The sequence below is a fragment of the Lygodium microphyllum genome, chromosome 20, assembly GCF_053477565.2.
Source record: "Lygodium microphyllum isolate KBCC chromosome 20, Lygodium_microphyllum_v1.1.10, whole genome shotgun sequence".
Taxonomy (NCBI): Eukaryota; Viridiplantae; Streptophyta; class Polypodiopsida; order Schizaeales; family Lygodiaceae; genus Lygodium; species Lygodium microphyllum.
In genome coordinates this window covers 59777932-59797307 of record NC_141154.1, presented here as the reverse complement: position 1 = coordinate 59797307, position 19376 = coordinate 59777932, and the positions used below count along the sequence as shown (strand labels likewise).

At 41.9% G+C, this 19376-nt stretch overlaps 1 protein-coding gene across 1 annotated transcript in view; it reads right to left on the bottom strand.

Moving 5' to 3' along the window:
- The window catches only part of LOC148018944 (pre-rRNA-processing TSR1-like protein), a 106729-nt gene that overhangs the window by 20255 nt on the left and 67098 nt on the right, over positions 1–19376 (bottom strand). Inside the window, exons 16-20 of the mRNA XM_087701434.1 lie at positions 10532–10635; positions 9758–10017; positions 6061–6147; positions 5687–5920; positions 5522–5600 (exon numbers count right to left, since the gene is read on the bottom strand). Coding sequence (XP_087557560.1) covers positions 5522–5600; positions 5687–5920; positions 6061–6147; positions 9758–10017; positions 10532–10635 — 764 coding nt within the window. The remainder of the gene's footprint in view (positions 1–5521; positions 5601–5686; positions 5921–6060; positions 6148–9757; positions 10018–10531; positions 10636–19376) is intronic.

Below are 19376 nucleotides of genomic sequence, written 5' to 3'. Positions count from 1 at the left end.
TCAGAAGAAGGGGAAGGACCAAAAGAAGAAGAAGCGGGATAATAAGTCAAAGAAGGATAAGGACAAGGAAAAATAATCCACATGCCACATTTGTGGAAAGACTGGCCATTGGAAGAAGGATTGCCCTGACAAAGACAAGAAGGACACCAACAAGAAGGACACAAAGGATTCTGGAGCGGTGGTTGCACCCTCATCAGCTGCATTTCTTCATTTAGCTGTCATTGAGGACTCTACACCGAATGCTTCTGATGCTGCGATGACAGCTCCCCAGGCTCAAGAGTGGATCGTTGACAGTGGTGCCTCCCGGCACATGACTCCTTCATCACATGGTGTTGCCCAGTTGCAACCCTCGCGTGGGCAAATTCTCATTAGAGATAGCTCTTCCGTGTCTATTGCAGGCCGGGGTGAGATGCAGCTTATTCCAGATGGACGTGGTGGTATCCATACCTCAAAGGTCTTGCATGTACCAGGTTTAGGATATCATCTTCTGTCAGTTCATAAGATTTGCTCCCTTGGACTTTTGGTGGAGTTTAACAGTGATTCGGTGCGAGTCCTTGATCGTGCGTCAAGAAAGGTTCTCTCATCCGGATATGAGGAGAACAGCATCTATAAATTGAAGTCTTCCACCGCCCTCTCTACTCTTCTTCTTACCTCTCAGATACAGTCAGAGTTATGGCATGCTCGGTTTGGTCACCTCAACTATGATTATCTTCGGAGGGCGTCACGTGGACAGCTTGTTCGAGGGTTGCTGGATATAGTGGTGAGCCAGCAGCCATGCGTCTCCTGCATTCGTGGGAAGCAGCACAGGGATGCCATTCCCCACAAAGCTTCGCGGCGGTCTACTTCACCGATGGAGCTTGTATCTACGGATCTTTATGGCCCTATGAGGAACAAGTCCTTGCGAGGGAGCTCTACTTCATGTTGATCGTAGATGACTACAGCAGGATAACATGGGCCTATTTCTTGGCATTGAAGTCAGAAACTTTCTCCCACTTCAAGGATTGGCTTCTCTTTGAGGAGAACCGATCAGGCCAGAGATTGAAGACCTTGCGATCCGACAAGGGTGGTGAATTTGTTTCTAATGAGTTTGCTCGTTTTTGTGCAGATAAAGGTATTCACCAGGAGTTTGCTAATACCAACACTCCTCAAGAAAATGGCATTCTTGAACGGAAAAACCGCAGTGTGATCGAGATGGCGCGCACCATGATGAAGCACCGACAGACACCTCAGTTTCTGTGGGCCGAGGCTGTGGCTACTGCAGTCCATATCCTTAATCGATCTCCCACTTCGGCTATTGATGGGATGACACCTTTTGAGGCTTACTTTGGGACTAAGCCCGATATCTCTTATTTTAGGGTCTTTGGGTGTGATGCCTATGTTCACATTCCCAAGGCTCATCATGATAAATTTGAAGTAGCTTCCCGAAGACAGGTATTTGTTGGCTACAGCTCCCAGTCCCAAGGCTATCGTTTGTATGATCCCGTCAAGCGGGATGTGTACACGAGTCGAGATGTGCGGTTTGTGGATGTTCCGACCATATCAGCGAGTGAGGAGCATCCCGTTCTTGGAGATCCAGGGGAGAGTTGGGCTCCCTCTACAGTTCCCTTGGAGCCCGCGTCTTTTGATTCAGATTCTGTTTCTGACACAGAGTCTTCTATTCCACCGGTCACCCCCGAGGAGTTACCACCGGTGAATATCCTAGAGTCTTCAGCTGATGGAGAGAGACGAGGGAAGGTCCGGCCGCCTCCTCGTTGGGCCCGTGACACACTCCGTGATTCAGGGATCGAGGGGGTCCCTGAGGAATGGGGACCCCAGGATGGTCCGCGGCGGTCACGGCGGCACCAGGCACATTCTACGAAGCTTGTTTGCTCTAACTATTGTTTGATGACCCGTGTTATGCAGGATCGAGAGCCCACCTCCGTGAAGGAGACTTTATAGTCCGCACCATGGAAGAAAGCTATGAAAGCCGAGTTGGAGGCTATTGAGAGGAATGGCACTTGGTCACTCGTGCCACGTCCCCCGAATAAGAAGGTGATTGGCATCAAATGGGTCTTCAAGACCAAGTACCTTAGCGATGGTTCTTTGGACAAGCACAAGGCTCGCCTTGTTGCTAAAGGTTTTGCACAGTGCCCAAGGATTGATTGTCATGATACTTTTGCCCCCACTGCTCGTATGGCGACTATACGAGCTATTCTTGCCTTGACTGGCCATAGGAGATGGCCTGTCTACCAGTTGGATGTGAAGTCGGCCTTCCTCAATGGTGATTTGAAGGAGGAGATCTATGTCAAGCAACCTCCTGGCTTTGGATCTTCAGATGGGAAAGTCTACAGGTTGAAGAAGGCCTTGTATGGCCTCAAGCAGGCTCCGCGTGCATGGAACGAGAAGATTGATTCGTTCCTTCAGTCACAGTTGGGCTATCGGCGTTCCCAGGCCGATCCGCAGCTTTATGTACACACTTTCGAAGATGGTTGTGTGCTTTTTGTGTTGTATGTTGATGATTTGATTGTCACAGGTGATCATGCATAGAAGGTCCAAGAGACGAAGGCAGCTTTACATCGGACGTTCGAGATGACGGACTTGGGTCTACTCCATTTCTTTTTGGGCCATGAGATTTATCAGTCTTAGAGGGGGATCTTCATCTCTCAGCAGAGATATATACAGGAGCTCTTGGTTTCTTTTGCGATGGAGGATTGTCGGACCCTTTCTACTCCTATGGATCCGAACTGGAAGGCCACTTCCCATTCAGCTTCTCCCATGGCGGATGCTTCCCGCTATCGTCAGTTGATTGGATCATTGATTTGGCTCCTCAACACTCGTGTTGATCTTTGTTTTGCTGTTGGGCTCTTGGCAGGGTTTATGAGTGAACCTCAGACGATGCATTGGCAGGCTACTCAAAGGATACTTCGGTATTTGAGGGGGACGTCTGATTTAGGGATTCATTACCCAGCAGGCACAAGTAGTTCAGAGCTTGTTCTTGCAGGTTGGAGCGACTCGGATTGGGCCGGTGATGTGGACCACAGGCGGTCTACTACAGGTTACTGTTTTACTTTGGGTGCAGGTGTTATCTCATGGAGTAGCAAGAAGCAGCCCACGGTAGCCCTTTTGTCTACTGAGGCGGAGTATCGGGCCGCGTCTTCCACCACATGTGAGGTTGTGTGGCTTCGGAGATTGTTGGAGGAGCTTGGCTGCCCCCAGACTCGTCCTACTTTGCTGCAATGCGACAATGCGAGTTGCATTGCCTTGCCACGGAATCCTGTCTTTCATGCCCGGACGAAGCACATAGAGATCCAGTACCACTTCATGAGAGAGAAGCTTCTGGATGAGACTATCACCGTGGAGTACTGCAAGACAGAGGACAATCTTGCAGATTTGTTTACGAAGGCACTTCCCCAGGCTCTACTTCGGAGACATTCCAGATCCCTCAGGCTTCTGCCCCACCCAGGCTCTGAGAGGAGGTGTTAGAGATCATCGCCCTGGTCAGACTGCACAGTCCAGTCGGACTGTACAGTCGGACTGCCACGTGGCAGTCCGACTGACTGCAGTACGTCATGCTCTGCCTCCACACGATGGTTGTTACACTCGGGAACATTATAGGAGGATGACACTCTCCAAAGCTCCTCCCTCAGCCGCCTCTCACAATACATCAGCTATTGAACTGCTCTGCCTTTGAACATTGCATACGTACATTCATTCATACTCAATACTCTAGCTGGAATTGAATTAGAATCACTAACGATACTTGTATGTAACAAAAAACCCAACAATAATGTGCCCATCGGAAGCAGCAACAGCCCAAATCCACAAAATGGAAACGGCTAGGAAATATTTGTAGATTCAAGAAAATTCGAATTGATTGGCAGATCATTGAGGAGTAAGCAATCTCATTTGAAACGAAAAGAGAGAGAACCTAAAGTAGAGAAGCTAAGCAAGCACCAAAAGCTTGAGCAAAGGTTTATACTTGAATAGATATTAGGAAACAATGAAATGGTGACCCTTAAGAAACAAAGTTTATGTTGAATGATCGTGTTAGAATATGGAAAATATGCAAGCCATGTTAGAAAGTAATCCCTACTTTCTAGAATGAGCATCTTTAGGCTAAGCCAAGACTCCTAAAATTTAGGGGCCTCCTAGGACCCTCAATAAAAGTATCTAGTGAAAGATCCTTGAGAGTTCAACATGACAACAGTATTGGAATCTCGACTTCAGCCTACATGTGCATATTGACAAGTTTTCATGATCATGTCACGTTATTGATACTAATTGTCTGTTTCATTTATTCTAGCCCACACTCTTAAGGCATAAATCCTTTATGTGTGAATGCTCGCCCCTCATATGTTTTCAGTTCCTGCAACAAGTGCACAATCAGGTCATATACGTGGAAGTGTGCACTATCTTTGCCAAAGCCACTCTAAGGATCCAATGTGACTTGTAACCACTCATCAATGGCTGGCTCTAATGGACTGTTCTATCTAGATCTACTTGAAAAGGAACAAAGTTAAATTTCTTAAATAATGATGTGAAATGACCATGCAAGAATTTTAATCTTGTCCTATGACACATGATAACCATTTAAAAATACCTAGAAAAAAAGAATACATGATCTCTATTAGGAAGGTATTGGATCTGTCAAATTCACATTGCTCACTTGTGACCAATCTCTGATATAAGATGTCTCAAAAAGAAAGAAACTTTTGATTCTTTTCTAAACTAATAGTTGAGTACAGCACATTGATCATGTATCATGCATACAAGTAGACCTTGACCAATTTAAACATCATCAAAATGGTAGGTACACTTAGTGAGCACTATATATATATATATATATATACACACACACACACACACACACACACACACAAAAAACAAATCAATTGAAAATATATTCAAAACATTTCTATAAGACACCTATGAAGTATCCAAAAGGGTGCAAAAAAGGTTCCTTGGAAATTGATGCCACTAGAATATGCAATGCTACCCATAGAGGCTGGAACGTTAACCACTACAAGTAGAGAGGTTTGTCAGCTGGTCTCAAAGTGAGGTCTAATGGCACATGCCTGCCTCATCTCACACGTTAGTGTAATGCAGGTAGATGTGGAGGACTTGTGAAACACAACCATTAAGCTAGGTGAGAAGGCAGTGGAAAATGTAAACAAACTCAGGAGTGTGCACGAGAGGTCTACAGACATGAAGTGAATCAAATGTTGCTCTACTTGGAACAAGGCTTGTATTTTAGAAGTGAAACACACTATTCACTTATGCTGGCACTACCAGCTGTTTGCAATGGCAATTGTAAGTTCAACACAAAGCTAGGTCTGTACCCTTATGTGGAACAAGACTTTCTCCCACACTTCCAACACATACAACAATCGTTTAAGCTCTAGCATCCATTTCTTTGACCTTCTACAAATGGAAGCATCAAAGCCTGGTGGTTACTTTTCAACCTTGCAAACAGGAAACTTCAAAACACAACAAATTAAACTAGTAAAGGGCATTTTGGAGAAATAACCCTCATAATTCATACCTTATACCAGCGCACATCTTCAGGGTTGTGGAACATAAACCTAACAACAGCCTTCTGCTTATGAACTCTTTGTGGATACCTGACACCAATTAGAAAAGGACTTTAATAAAGCACAGTCAATCTCATACCGAGAAATTAAAACACACAACCAGCAAAGAAACATACCCCGAAAGGACAATCTTTTTCAGGATGATCCGATCCGGGTCCACACTTTTTAATGATCCAGAGGCTACAAATGATGCATTATCTGCAGCCTGGATATTCTCCTTAAATACAATCAAAGGAAGAGGAGGAAAGGATATGGGGGCAAAAACTGAGGCCACGCTGAAACGTCCTGGATGAAGAAACCTTTCAAGCTTATGTTTGTCCATATTAATGTCGTCAGTCGAAAAAACTGGACTGCATTCACACCAATAAAAGCAGATTTGAGAAACGGCAACCTTAGTCATGCAATCCATTTAAGCTAGTCAAACAATGACACTAATAAAGCTTCAAGATTCCAGTGCAAATTTAGCATCAAGCACTGTGTAAAATCTTACTTTGTCTTGTATACGCGAAATCCTGTATGAAAGATAAGTGATTCTTTGGACCTCAAAGGCTCCAGAAAAGTTTCATGCTTTTTTATGCTGCAAGTCCACACCAAAGCATGAACAACAGATTTATCACATTGTTACTGCGAGTGCAATGGTGAAAAACACTCTCTCTCTATATCTACACCAAAGTATGAGCAACAAACTTTCATTTTGTTATTGACATACTCAATTGGGGAAAAAAACATTCTTTTTTTTTTGTTATAAAGAAGTTTGAATTAATGAGTTGGAATATTTATAAAAGGCCTTCTGGCCAACCAAGCAAACTCAAAGACAAGTAGAAAATGTAAAATACGCGGGATCTAGAGCATGGCAGATGTGGAAGCTATGGAGGTTGAAAGAGGAAAAAGAAACTCATGAAGGCATTGACCCTGACTAGGACAAATTGTTATATAAGTGAATTAGGTTCCAAGATTGAGACTTGGACTCATAAACACAATCTTGTGTATTGACAGTGATATGACACTTCACTGGAAAGAAAGAGTACTACTATCATTGCATTAGAAAAAGAGTGCAAGTACAATGCTTTATAGGATTTGAGTGGTGGTACTTTCTCCTACTGTGCATATGGGATTCTGGTCCTGAGCCCTCACTGCTCCTCACAAAGGGACTGAAGTAGGTGTGATTGCAAATATCTCAACACCCCTCCTCAATCACAACCAAAAATACAAAGTGTGTAGAGGCTTTAGTGAAAGTAACACCTGCAAAGTGTGGGCACACCATAAACATGGCAAAACACCAGAGACTGTCGCAGAAAAGGCTAAGTGTGGGTACCACAAACATGATGGACATCCAGAGGCTGTAGCAGGGGCCTCACAAAGTGTACAGAGGCTGTAGTACAAGGATAATTGAGGAGTTTACAAGTTTATGTCTAAGGCATTAGGGCTAGGAAATACACAGCTAAAAAAGTATGTCTAAATAGAAGGACTGATGAGGTTTGTCCTTCTCCTTGTGGTCTTCTTCTTCTTCTTCCTTTTCTCCATTTTCTTTTTCTTCTTTGAATGCAACAAGATAGGCCTTTTGGAACCTCTTTCTAGCGTGGCAAAACTCCTCGGTGTGTCCGGTCCTTCTGCAAAAATCACAAAAGAGCTGATCCTTCTTGCCTTTGTACCTGTTGCCAACATATAATGCATGCTCATCTCTAGAGATACTTGGTTCTTCCTTAGTTTTTAGGTTCTTTTCCTCCTCTAACAGTGATGCCTAGATATCAACAAGTGCAGCGTTTGGCATATTAATTAGAGTTGTTGATACATTATTATATTCAGGAGGCAAACTCTTAAGTAGAACACCGATGCAAACATCTTCTTCCATTTTAATGTTGATTCCTGCAAGTTGGGTTAGAAGTCCTTCCATGTAATTTAGATATGTGGCAAGTGATGTGCTGGACTTCATTTCAAGCCTGAAAAACTCAATCAGGAGACCATACTTTGATGATTTAGACTGTGCAGCGAACAAAGTGTCAAGTCTCCAATTTGATAATGGCCTGAGCCTTATCATCGTTCTTTTGCCAAGTGATAGCAAGATCCGTATCATGAGGCTTCTTTTCTTTTCCAGTGGCAATGGCCCAAAGACCCTTCTTCATTAGGATCAATTCGATGCGGTTCTGCTAGGTATGAAACCCGACTTCTTTGAAATGGGCAGTAGGAGAATCTTTGCCCATGTTCGACTTGAGAGACCAACAACAAATCAGCTTCAGACTTATCAAATTTAAGCAGCAGAAGAGTTGGTTGAGATGTGTCAAGAGACACAAGTATTTAGATCACTAAAAATGAGTGTCAATGGACACTATGTTTCTTCCCTGAGTCTTTCAAACCTGCAAAAAACCTTCAAGTTCTTTCAAATCCAGATCTTCCCCTTCTTGATTTGATTCTGGGACCTTTAGGTCTGAGTGACAATGGGTTGTTCCAGTGGCAGAAGAGAGAAAATGATGAAATTTTTAAGCTTGGTGAAGTTTGGCTATGGCTGTCCTGTCAAAACAGGGACCAGCGACTGGTAAATGAGCTCCCATGAGCTCCACAGGTCAAATTTCTCAAACCCTTTGAGATGGAGGACCCTCACTAATGGGTCTAACTCTCCCTAAGAGGTTTTGTACGAGAGATCTAAGCCTTCAAAGTGGTCGCTGTCAAAACTGCGCCCACATTTGGGAAAATGCAAATGCCGAGCATGGTGTGCATCAATCTCCTTGATTTTTGTGCCAAGAAGTTGCGTCTTGACCTGAAGAACAACTCTTGAGAAGAAATCTCAAAGAGATGTAGCCTGGTTAATGAGATATGGCTGCTCGAACAGAGGTAGGTAGGTGCTGTCCACAGACACAGTTATGGCAGCAACTCTGAAAAGAGGCAATGCTAAAGTTATAGTTGCCCAATCTCAATGATTGAGGTGCCAAGGAGGAGCTCTAGAAGTAGAGAAACACTTCTCCAGAAGGAAGTTCAAAGAGATTTGGCCTGTGGAAAGAGATATGAAAGCTTCAAGCTGACAGGGTGCTTCTGGCTATGGCTGCCAAGGAAGCTTTACTGAAGGTAGGAATGCAAATGAAGTCGGAGATAGGGTCCAGTGCTCAAACTGAGCTGAGCAAAGATGGAAAGAGCTGAGAGGAAGCTATGGAGGTTGAAAGAGGAAAAAGAAACTCATGAAGACATTGACCCTGACTAGGACAAATTGTTACACAAGTGAATTAGGTTCCAAGATTGAGACTTGGACTCATAAACACAATCTTGTGTATTGACAGTGATATGACACTTTACTGGAAAGAAAAGAGTACTATCATTGCATTAGAAAAAAGTGCAAGTACAATGCTTTAGAGGATTTGAGTGGTGGTACTTTCTCCTACTGTGCATATGGGATTCTAGTCCTGAGCCCTCACTACTCCTCACAAAGGGACTGAAGTAGGTATGATTGCAAATATCTCAACAGAAAACAGCACATGCAGCCAAAAGGCTACACAAAACACCAGGCTACAATAACAGAACAAGAGAGTCATTAAGCAAGCACAACCAGGGTGGAGCAGATGATATCTATATCCCTCGGTGCCTGATCCAATTATGGATAATAAGCACTCAGGATGCCAAGTGTTCCGTAGCACCATTACCTTTTTATATGATGCACTTCACATGCTGTATATTTTGGGTAAAAAGAAAAAGTCAAAAAATAAAAGAAGATATCAAACAAGGATCAAGATGACATTCACTAATGAACAAAAATTGAAATGTCTTCAATTCTTCACTTCAACAAGAGCCTAAGAAAGGTATCACCACTGTATAACCAGAGGTGATACAAAAGAAGTTTGAGACTCAGATGTGCGATGCATCTGTACTGGCTACCTGACAAGTTGCAAAATGGTGCTGAGTATCCCCAAAGCATTAATAATCACTGAATAGTATTAATTCACGCCCTGCATAATGAGACTGCAAAACATTCTAACCTAATTTGACAATCAAACATTTGCAAGTGTATTCATCCAATAAAAAACTAATGTAGCCTACAACAGGTAAGATGAAAGAAAAACATTTTGGTGCAGAAACTTAGGAGTCATTCATTTGATAAACATGAACCTTAAATGCACAAATGTAAAGGAAAAGCTAGTCAGAGCAAGACTGAAAATAGTTATCTTCAAAGTTGTTGCAGCTTCTCACGGAAAATTACTTGCCTAAAATGTAAAACTGACATCTTGGATTCATGTTGAAATAGCCCACAAGCCACTAATGGCATTTGTTTGTATGAGCTCTCTAGCAAAGCCGCTGATTTGAAGGGAACATCTTTAATGAAAAGCTTCACATAGCTCCCCACACCAATGCTGCCAGAAATCCTCCCCTCATCTACATCAGAGGCTTTGGCCAAGACAAGTTTTTGGGTTCGTCGAAAGTTCTCGAATGAAAATATTTTACCATACTCAGGTGGCAAGGACTCCTGCAAAACAACAAAACAATCTACATCTCACACCCTCTCATCAGTAAAAGCTAGCCATTTAAGTCCTACACCAAGATACAACAAGTTGCAACTTCACCAATCAGGGAGCAAACAGGCATACTTGCTCCTTTTTCCAGCTTGAGCATAAGACACCATGCTACTGGAATATTTAATAACAAGCAATATCCTTCCGTGAAAGGAGGAAAACTCTTTTTCCCTTAAACGTCAATAAGACAGCCAATACAAAGGTAAAAGCTTGAATATCCACATAACATGAAGCTGCCCCTTACTTAAACTTAATTCAAGCTCATCCCTGAGGCAATCACTACAAATATAAAAGCTCAAATATCTATGATAACATGAAGCAACTTAATTCAAGGCCAGCCCTAGTAGCTAGAATATGAAGAGCAACAATCAAAGGAAATGCAACCTCTAAGACTTTGGTTCATGTTCACATTTTGACAAAATAATTCAGAATAACTCAAGAGCATCAACACTGCTGAAGATTATAGACCTTTGCATCCCAAGAAGAAGTTCGAAAAGACTTTAAGCCCCTGTACTTTCCAAATCGCTCCCTTGCAGGCTTATCCAAGGGTGTATCCACCTCATCAGGAAATTCTGCACAATTAGTCACAGCAACCAACCAAAAGTATTAAGAGGCCCTCAATAGCAGATTACTACCAAACCTCATGCTGGTCTTTCTCACCTCCTTTCTTGAAAGAATGACAACACAGTAACCAAACCTAGGGCTGCTTTATCACTGTGAAGTAACATGAAAGGTTCTAGAACTTCTCATACTTTCTATAGATGTCAGACACCGAAGCTTAAAGAACGACCAGATATTAACTGCTAAAATCTAACAAAATAACCTAGGAATTAAGGATTTCATGTGTCCATAGTTGTTGCATGGATCAGACAAGAATAGCCTATTTAGTGAATGGAAGAAGTATAAACTTAGTCTCTCTCTCACCTCTCTCACTTAATACTAGAAGTAAACTCAAAGAGAGAAAAGTGCAACAAAATTTGGGTGCGATCTCCCCCGGTGCATTGAAAGGACTCTCCTCCATGCATGTATTTGATGTATTAAAAAATATTATGCCCAACATAGCCCTTTGTACAAAAAGTAAGCTTGCTTTTCTAATTTTGCTTGCAAAGCAAACTAAGGCATAAACCTTCCCATAAATATCAAGTGACTGATTAAATCCCTTGGCTATATACCTATTAATAATAGTGATCCACTGCAAGGTGTCTTATAAAAAACAATAATTGGGAGCAGCGTAAATATAAATTCATCAGCACTCCTCAAAAATAAATAATATTGATGGTGCCGAAAAATATGAATAGAGAATAATTAATCAAAGGTAGGCTAAATGCTCATCCCAGCACTTTGAACATACCTCACCTATCCCTACACATCAACCAAGTCTGAGAATAAATAAATTGGTGCCAAGAATCAATGCTATATTTTGTACCGTACTTTTGAATAACATAAGTGAATATTTTAATATAACATCATGTTAAAGGTTGTGTGTATATGACCTATTGCTAGTGGCTATGTTTTTGAGGGTATATTGATAGAAGTGTTCATAAGGGTACTTGACGTGGCCAATAGAGTAGTATACACTTGTTCAAAATGTAACATTTATCAGAAACAAATGGATATTATTCAGTTGTGTGATCACTCGTGTTGTGCTTGTTTTAGTGATTAAGGAATTAGGAAATTATGCACCGTTTGTGATCAGTCACTTTTGTTCCTTCCATTCCACTGCATTTCTCTTGTCTCCACCTTCTTCCCACTCCATGTTCTTGTTCTTTTCTGCTGTGCACTCTAACATGGTATCATTTGCCAAGGTGCAATGCTCCAAAATCTTCAGAAATGAGCCACCCAGACCATAGACAGCAAGCAAAAGTTGTCACCTAGGCTGCAAACACTGCCACTAGCTGAGAAAGGGGTGCAACACAGCAAAAGGCAGGCTGTCACATCCTTCAGAGCAGCCCAACAAGATGGAATTTGGCGAAGAATGGCTTCTGCAGCAGGGCATACAGCAAGTACGAAGCTAATGGGTAGGGAAATTAGGCTTGAAACGCTGTTGGGCAGCAAGCTTGCGACGAAGTATCGTGATGATACCATGCAAGAGATGTAATGAAAAAGGATGCATATGAGCAAGTTTTTGGCATGGAACACTGTCCTAGACGATTTTACATAGAGTCTTGCTAAATCATTCTCATCAGCACAACAATATCAATTAATAAATAATTGTTTGTTGCAAAATAAAAAAACAAGGGATACTCCACAAGCACCCAACAATTGAGAACAGTAGCTCTTAACACACATGAATGCTAGTATTAGTCGATGTGTATATTTTGAAATCACCTGTTGGTGAAGTCACCCATGTACACGAGCAAGCACTATGCTTGAAAAGGACAAATGTCTCCGACAACTTTTGCTGAAGGGAGAACATTTAAGGCTATCATCCTCTTGAGCATGTGCCTCAATGCATTAGGGGAGAATCATTCAAGGCCATCATCCCTCTAGCAATAAAAATAGTGCCTTTTGCTAGCAACAACGGGATGTGACAATACAAAGAAAATAAGAGAATCTAATGACAAAACACACATTGAATATTGTCAGCAACCAATGGCTAAAAGATGATTGTGGTGACCCATTGTCATGTAAATGTAGGTACAAGCTTGGAGATAAAAAGGAGAATCCACTAATGTGAATGTGCTCCCTTTTGATACAAGGAAGTGAAATAGATTTTAAGGCACCCAATGCACGTTTAGGACATTTGGTACAAATGCTTATTGAGAAAAAGTCGTACTATGTTTTTGCTTGGCCAAGCTAACACCATAACAAGGAAACTTAATTTCCAGCCACCATAAACAGAGAGTACTATTAATTCCAAAAGACCTATGGTCATAGAGTTTGGAAATTATTACTTGGCTCTATCATGGCAAGGCTCTATGGCACATGCAAGATGTGGAAAGATAGAAGAGACCTAAAGACACTATTTGTAAAGATTATGATGAGATCCAAAAGATTGGGTTTGGGGGGAACCATTACTCAACAAACTTTGTCACATAGGTTCTTTGACTACACCACCAGGTTGGGGATGAGGATACAAATGAGCAGGATCAAAGAAAAGCTAATTGTTTCTCAATATTGGCACAAACAAGGCATCTTAGATGCTTTTCTTGATAGATTTTCTTTAAGGATACTAGATGATACCTTTAGACCCAAGAATTTCTCTCTATTCATATGGCTCATAGCACATAAGAGTTTGGCAATTGGCCTAGCTCAATTATGGCAAGGTTCATGTGACATGAACAAGATGTGGAGAGAGAAAGGATAGCGAACAATGTATATGGGATTTCCCTAAAACCTAGGAGATGTGGAAGAGAGCGCTTAGGATGGTTTTTCATGGCACAGTTAAATCGAAATGATTGTTGGGTTTGACTCATGCCTACGCTCACTAAGGAGTGTCAATGATCCTCGATAGGACACTGGGACACTTTTTACTCTCTTTATGAGAGGTTTTTTCCCCCAGTTTTATTCTCTTTTATTTTATGTGTCTATGTTACACGGTTTGGGCACTTATCGTGTTTTACATCTTTCGGGTGTGAACACACATTAGCAACCCTAAGGTTTAAGGATTGTACTTTGTACTTGCACATTACACTCGTTTGATTATTGTATTGTCTTCACTCTCACACTCTTCACTGTCAATTGCACTCACAGCTGAGCTTCGATCTCTGTGCATCCTCTCTCCTCTCACATTTGGTATTAGGGCCGACCTTGAGCTCAAATGAGCTCCTCGACTATTGTCGGCAGCACTACTAGCTAAGCCACCACCTGCATCTTCAACAGCTTCACTTGCCTCTGTCCTATCTGCACCTGCAGAGCTTGCAACACCTCTGCTCCCTGCAGTCCCTCTACTTGCACCACCACCACCAAGCAAGTCCCCGCCTCCAGCTCCCTATGCTTCAGACCTGTACTACCCTCCCAGACGTCAAACAGTATGCACTAGCCTATGCTTGCCAGCCTCGAGCTCCCTGCGGGTGCTTCAACTGAGTTGCCTGTTCGACCTACTGTGCCACCATCTACATGCCTGTCTCCAACTCGCCTCTACTCCCTGGCCCTTGTCTGCACGCCACCAATTGCTACAGGTCCGCCTCCAATTCACCTCCCAAGAACCACTTACAGTCCTGTCCGCCACAACAATGAAGCCCCAACCACCTCCTCCAACAGTCAGTTGCTGCCGCCAATGCCCTGGACTTGAAATCACCAGTTGAGCCGCCAACACCACCACCAAGTCCGCCAAGCCTACCTACCTAGTTCAAATTTGCATAGACTATATCAAAGGTAAAAGAAAAAATTATTAATTTTTTTTACTTAGATTTGATATTCTAGAAGAGGCTTTTGCCCATACGACATATCTCTAATTTTGCACGTGTCAAGGACACGTTTATTGCAGAAATTTCATGAATTTTGGGTCAGACAAATTATGGAGCTTTTGCATTTTTTTGTGCTGTTGAGCACTGTTTGTGCATTGGACAGCCTGCACATTAGATAGTTTTTGACAGAGTATGATCAAATTTGCTAATTATAGTAGGGTGCTTGCTGTAATTTCTAGAAATCCTCAGATTTCCAGATTGGTCTAGCTTGAAGTCTTGCTCTTGTGCTCTTTGAATAGTGACATTTATCATGGCCAATCAGGGTTGAGGTGATGTATTCATATTCACATATGTATCTGAGGAGGATAGGTTGGATGCCAACAACTATTCTCTATGGTCTTTTATGATGAAAAATGTGCTGATTGCGAAGAATCTTTGGGATTATGTCACTGGTAAGGAAGTTCGGCTTGGAGTTGTGGCTCTTGTAACACCTCCTCTAGGAGGGCGTGGTCGAAGGCCTACTCAGCTTGCTTCAACTCAGCCACTTCCCCAAAGATCAGCAACACAAAAGGCTTGGGACACACGGGATGCTCAAGCATTGTCACTGATTGATTTGGCAATTCAGCGGTCTATCATCCCGCATATACAGTTAACAACCTCTTCACAAGAAACATGGCTGACACTTGAGCAAATGTTTGCTGGAAAAAATGATGAACGCATCTCTTTCTTGAAGAAAGAACTTGAGAATGTGAAGATGGATGAAGGTGATTCTATGCAAGATCATCTCAACAAAATTCAAGACTTGCATGAGCAGCTCATGATTGTAGGTGAGAACTATTCCTATGTGCAGTTAATCTCTACTGCTTTGAATTCATTGCCGCCCTCCTATTTGGCCTTTCATATGGCCTTGAATCTTACCATGAGAATTTCTCCGCAGCCACTTACTTTCCTTCTATTGTTTAGGTTGCTCTTAAAAGAAGAGCAAACAAAAAAGAACAATGGGGAGGATGTTATAGCCTCCGAAAAAGCTTTGATGGCAAGGCAAAAGGGCAAGGGCAGCCAAGCTAAAAATGCTCCGTAGAGTTTTGGGAGTTCAAGTACGTCACAGAGCAGCAAGAAACAAGGGTGCACGGAAGCCAAGAAGGGCAAGTGTCACTATTGCAAAAAGCTAGGTCATTACATCACAGAATGTAGGAAGCGCATAGCCAAGGAGGAGGAGGAGTCAAGGATGTCTGTTTCTGATGCACCTTCTACTGCCACTAAGTCCGTGTCTTTTGTGGTAGACCGTGACTATTGTTTTTACACTTGCAGTCATGACTCTTCTTGGGTTGATAGAGCATTTAGCTCTACTAAGGATGCGAGCACTTGGTTCTTTGACAGTGGTGCTTCTAGGCATATTACATCCTGCAAGGATTTGTTTTACTCCGTTATTGCAACTCCTGTTGGCAAGTCTATGTAGTGAGCCAACAATGCATCGTACCTTGTTAGAGGTATTAGGGAGATTGTGTTGACAACCATTCATGGCTCTATTCTCCATTTGCAAGATGCATTATTTGTGCCAGGCACAAAGAAGAATTTGTTGTCCATTTCTTCTTTGGCAAAGTGTGGTATGCAAGTTATATTCGATGATGACAAATGTGGTCAGAGATTTAAAACTCATGACTTTGGTTTTGACTAAGAAATTATGTCATGGACTATATGAGTTAGATGCTTATTCAGTTGATTAGTCGGTCTATCTAGCATCTACTCTTACTCCTGCTATGTCACATGCAAAGTTATGCCATGGTCGCATGAGGCATGTTAACTATGGTAGTTCAATGCTTATACAATGTATACAAATGTTTGATGGCTCAACTCTCCTGGAGAGACTCCTGAGCATATATGTGAGGGATGCATTTCGGACAAAATGCATCGTTTTTTGTTTTCTCATGATTTTGCTTTTAAGGCAACTGCCAGATTACAGATTGTGTATTCGGATGTATGTGGCACTATGCAAGCAAAGTCATTGGGTGGTTGTTACTATTTTGTCACTTTCATTGATGACTTTACTCGTTTTTGTTGGGTCTACTCGATAAAAAAGTCACACGTATATGATGCATTTTTGGCTTTTGTATAGCACTTGTTGAAAATCAATCTAGCTGTAAGATTAAGACTCTCCATTCAAACCGAGGGGGGAGAATACATGGCTTCCATGTTGAATAATCTTTTGAAGCAGAAATGCATTGTCCATCAATACACTACTGCATATACTCCACATCAGAATGGGGTTGCAAAGACAAAGAATCGGTCACTCATGGAGATGGCCAGATGTATATTGAAAGCAAAGAGTTTGCCACATAGTTTTTGAATGGAAGCAGTTATGTGTGTTTGCCATGTTTTGAACAAGTGCCCTACCAAGGCATTAAAGAATGTTACACCTTTTGAGGCTTGGAACAGCCAGAAACCTTCTATTGGATATTTTCGTACTTTTGGGTGTCTTGCATATGCTCACATTCCCAAGGTACTCAAAAAGAAGTTGGACAAAAAGGCTGTTAAATGCATTTTTGTAGGGTACAACAGTGAGAGCAAAGGATATAGATTGTATGATCCTGTCTCTAAGAAAGTATTTGTTAGTAGGGATGTGGTTTTCGATGCATATCAGGCTGCCAATGATGTATTTGAAGAGCTACTACCCATTTCTTTTGGTGATACAGCTAGAGCTTCAACAAATGAACATCATGTTCAGCCAACTGCTCCATTGAGTAATACGGAAATTCAGCCTATGGCTGATTTGAATATTCAACAAGATGCTGAATTTTAGGTTCAACAGGAGCTTGTACACAATTAGAAAGCTAGGCAGATGCCTAGATGGTACTTGCAGACTATGAAAGATAGTCATTTGGATGCTTCTATTGCTAGTCGTACTAGAAGACAAGCTCATCTGCACAATGGTGCTAATACAATGGAGTTTGTTATGGCAGCACATACACTTAATGATGAGGAGCTTGAATGTTTTGAGGATGCACAACAAAGTGTGCATTGGATGGCAACAATGCAAGCTGAATTTGATTCTATCATAAAGAATGAAACATGGAATTTAGTGACATTTCTTGTTGGGAAGAAAGCCATTGGTACAAAGTGGGTCTATAAACTGAAAAGAAATGCAAATGGATCCATTGACAAGTATAAACCCACGCTTGTGGCCAAAGGCTACACACAAGAAAGGCACTGACTATGAGGAGACATTTGCTCTTACATCCCATATGACTACCATTCGGTCTATCGTTGCTTAGGCTACCCATCATGGTTGGATTGTGCACCCAACTTGATATTAAGACTCCATTTTTACATGGGGAAGTTCAAGCAGAAGTGTATGTACAGCAGCCCATTGGTTCGGCACTTGAGGGATCTGAACACTTGGTATGCAAGCTGAGAAAGGCTTTGTATGGTTTGAAGCAAGCTCCCCAAGATTGGTATGCAAAAATTGATGCCTTTTTACTCAGGCAACGGTTCATTAACAGCTCATTAAATTCTATACTTTACGTATGTAAAGAGGGGGGGATCCTTGCTACTCATATGTCTTTATATAGATGATCTTCTACTCATAGGGACACATGCTGATCAGATTTCAGCATTCAAACAAAGTTTGCATCAAACTTTTGAGATGTCAGACTTAGAGCCTTTGCACTACTATTTGGGCATCCAATTCATTCATGATGCTAGATGCATTGGGTTGTCATAGTCCAAATACATTGGTAGACTTCTTGAGAGGTTTGGCGTACAAGATTGCAAGCCAATTTGCACACCAATGGAGACTGGACTCAAGTTGTCCTTGCATGATGACAGTGATTTGTTTGATATCCATATATATTCCAATAGTTGGATGTCTCATTTACTTATGCAACACAAGGCCAAATATTCAGTTTGCAGTTTCAGCCCTGAGCACATATATGCACAGCCTACGCATGCCACATTGGTAAGCTGTCAAGCATGTTTTTCGTTACTTGCATGATACTAGGACTCTTGGATTGCTTTATTTCAAGGAGGGCCATTGCAAGTACATGCTTACAATGATTCAGATTGGGCTGGTGATTTTGATTCATGTCACTATACGAATGGACATTGTTTCTTTCTTGGCTCATCTTGCATCTCTTGGCTTAGCAAGAAACAATCCATTGTTGCCACATCGTCTTATGAAGTTGAATACAAGGCAGCTTTCACTGCCACAATTGAATGTACATGGCTAAGATGTTTGTTGGCTGATCTTGATGTATCTATTACAAATTCTACTCCTTTGTTTACTGACAGTCACAGTGCCATTGCAGTGTAACGGGACCCAGTGTTTCATGCACGCACAAAACACATAGAGATCCACTATCACTTTGTCAAAAAGAGGCTACATGCAAGAGATATCAACCTTGTCTATTGTCCTACCACCAATAATGTGGCAGACATCTTCACCAAAGCTCTTCCTCATGACAAATTTGAAGCATTACGCAATGCTTTAAATTTGATCTCCTTTGGTGGATGATCCTTGTATATTAATCACTCTTCACTCTAGGGGAATTTATTGGGTTTGACTCACACCTACGCTCACTGAGGAGTGTCGATGATCCTCCGTAGGACACTGGGGCACTTTTTACTCTCCTTACGAGAGGTTTTTTCCCCTAGCTTTACTCTCTTTTATTTTATGTGCCTATGTTACACAGTTTGGGCACTTATCGTGTTTTACACCTTTCAGGTGTGAACACACATTAGCAACCCTAAGGTTTAAGGGTTGTACTTTGTACTTGCACATTGCATTCTTTTGATTATTGTATTGGGAGTCATGTCTTCACTCTCACTCTCTCTTCATTGTCAACTGTACTCTCAGCTGAGCTTCAATCTCTGTGTGTCCTCTCTCCTCTCACAATGATAGCAACCTAGGGGTCAATAGCTTGGGTCACAAATAAAAGCACAATATGTGGATACAAGGATTTTTAGGG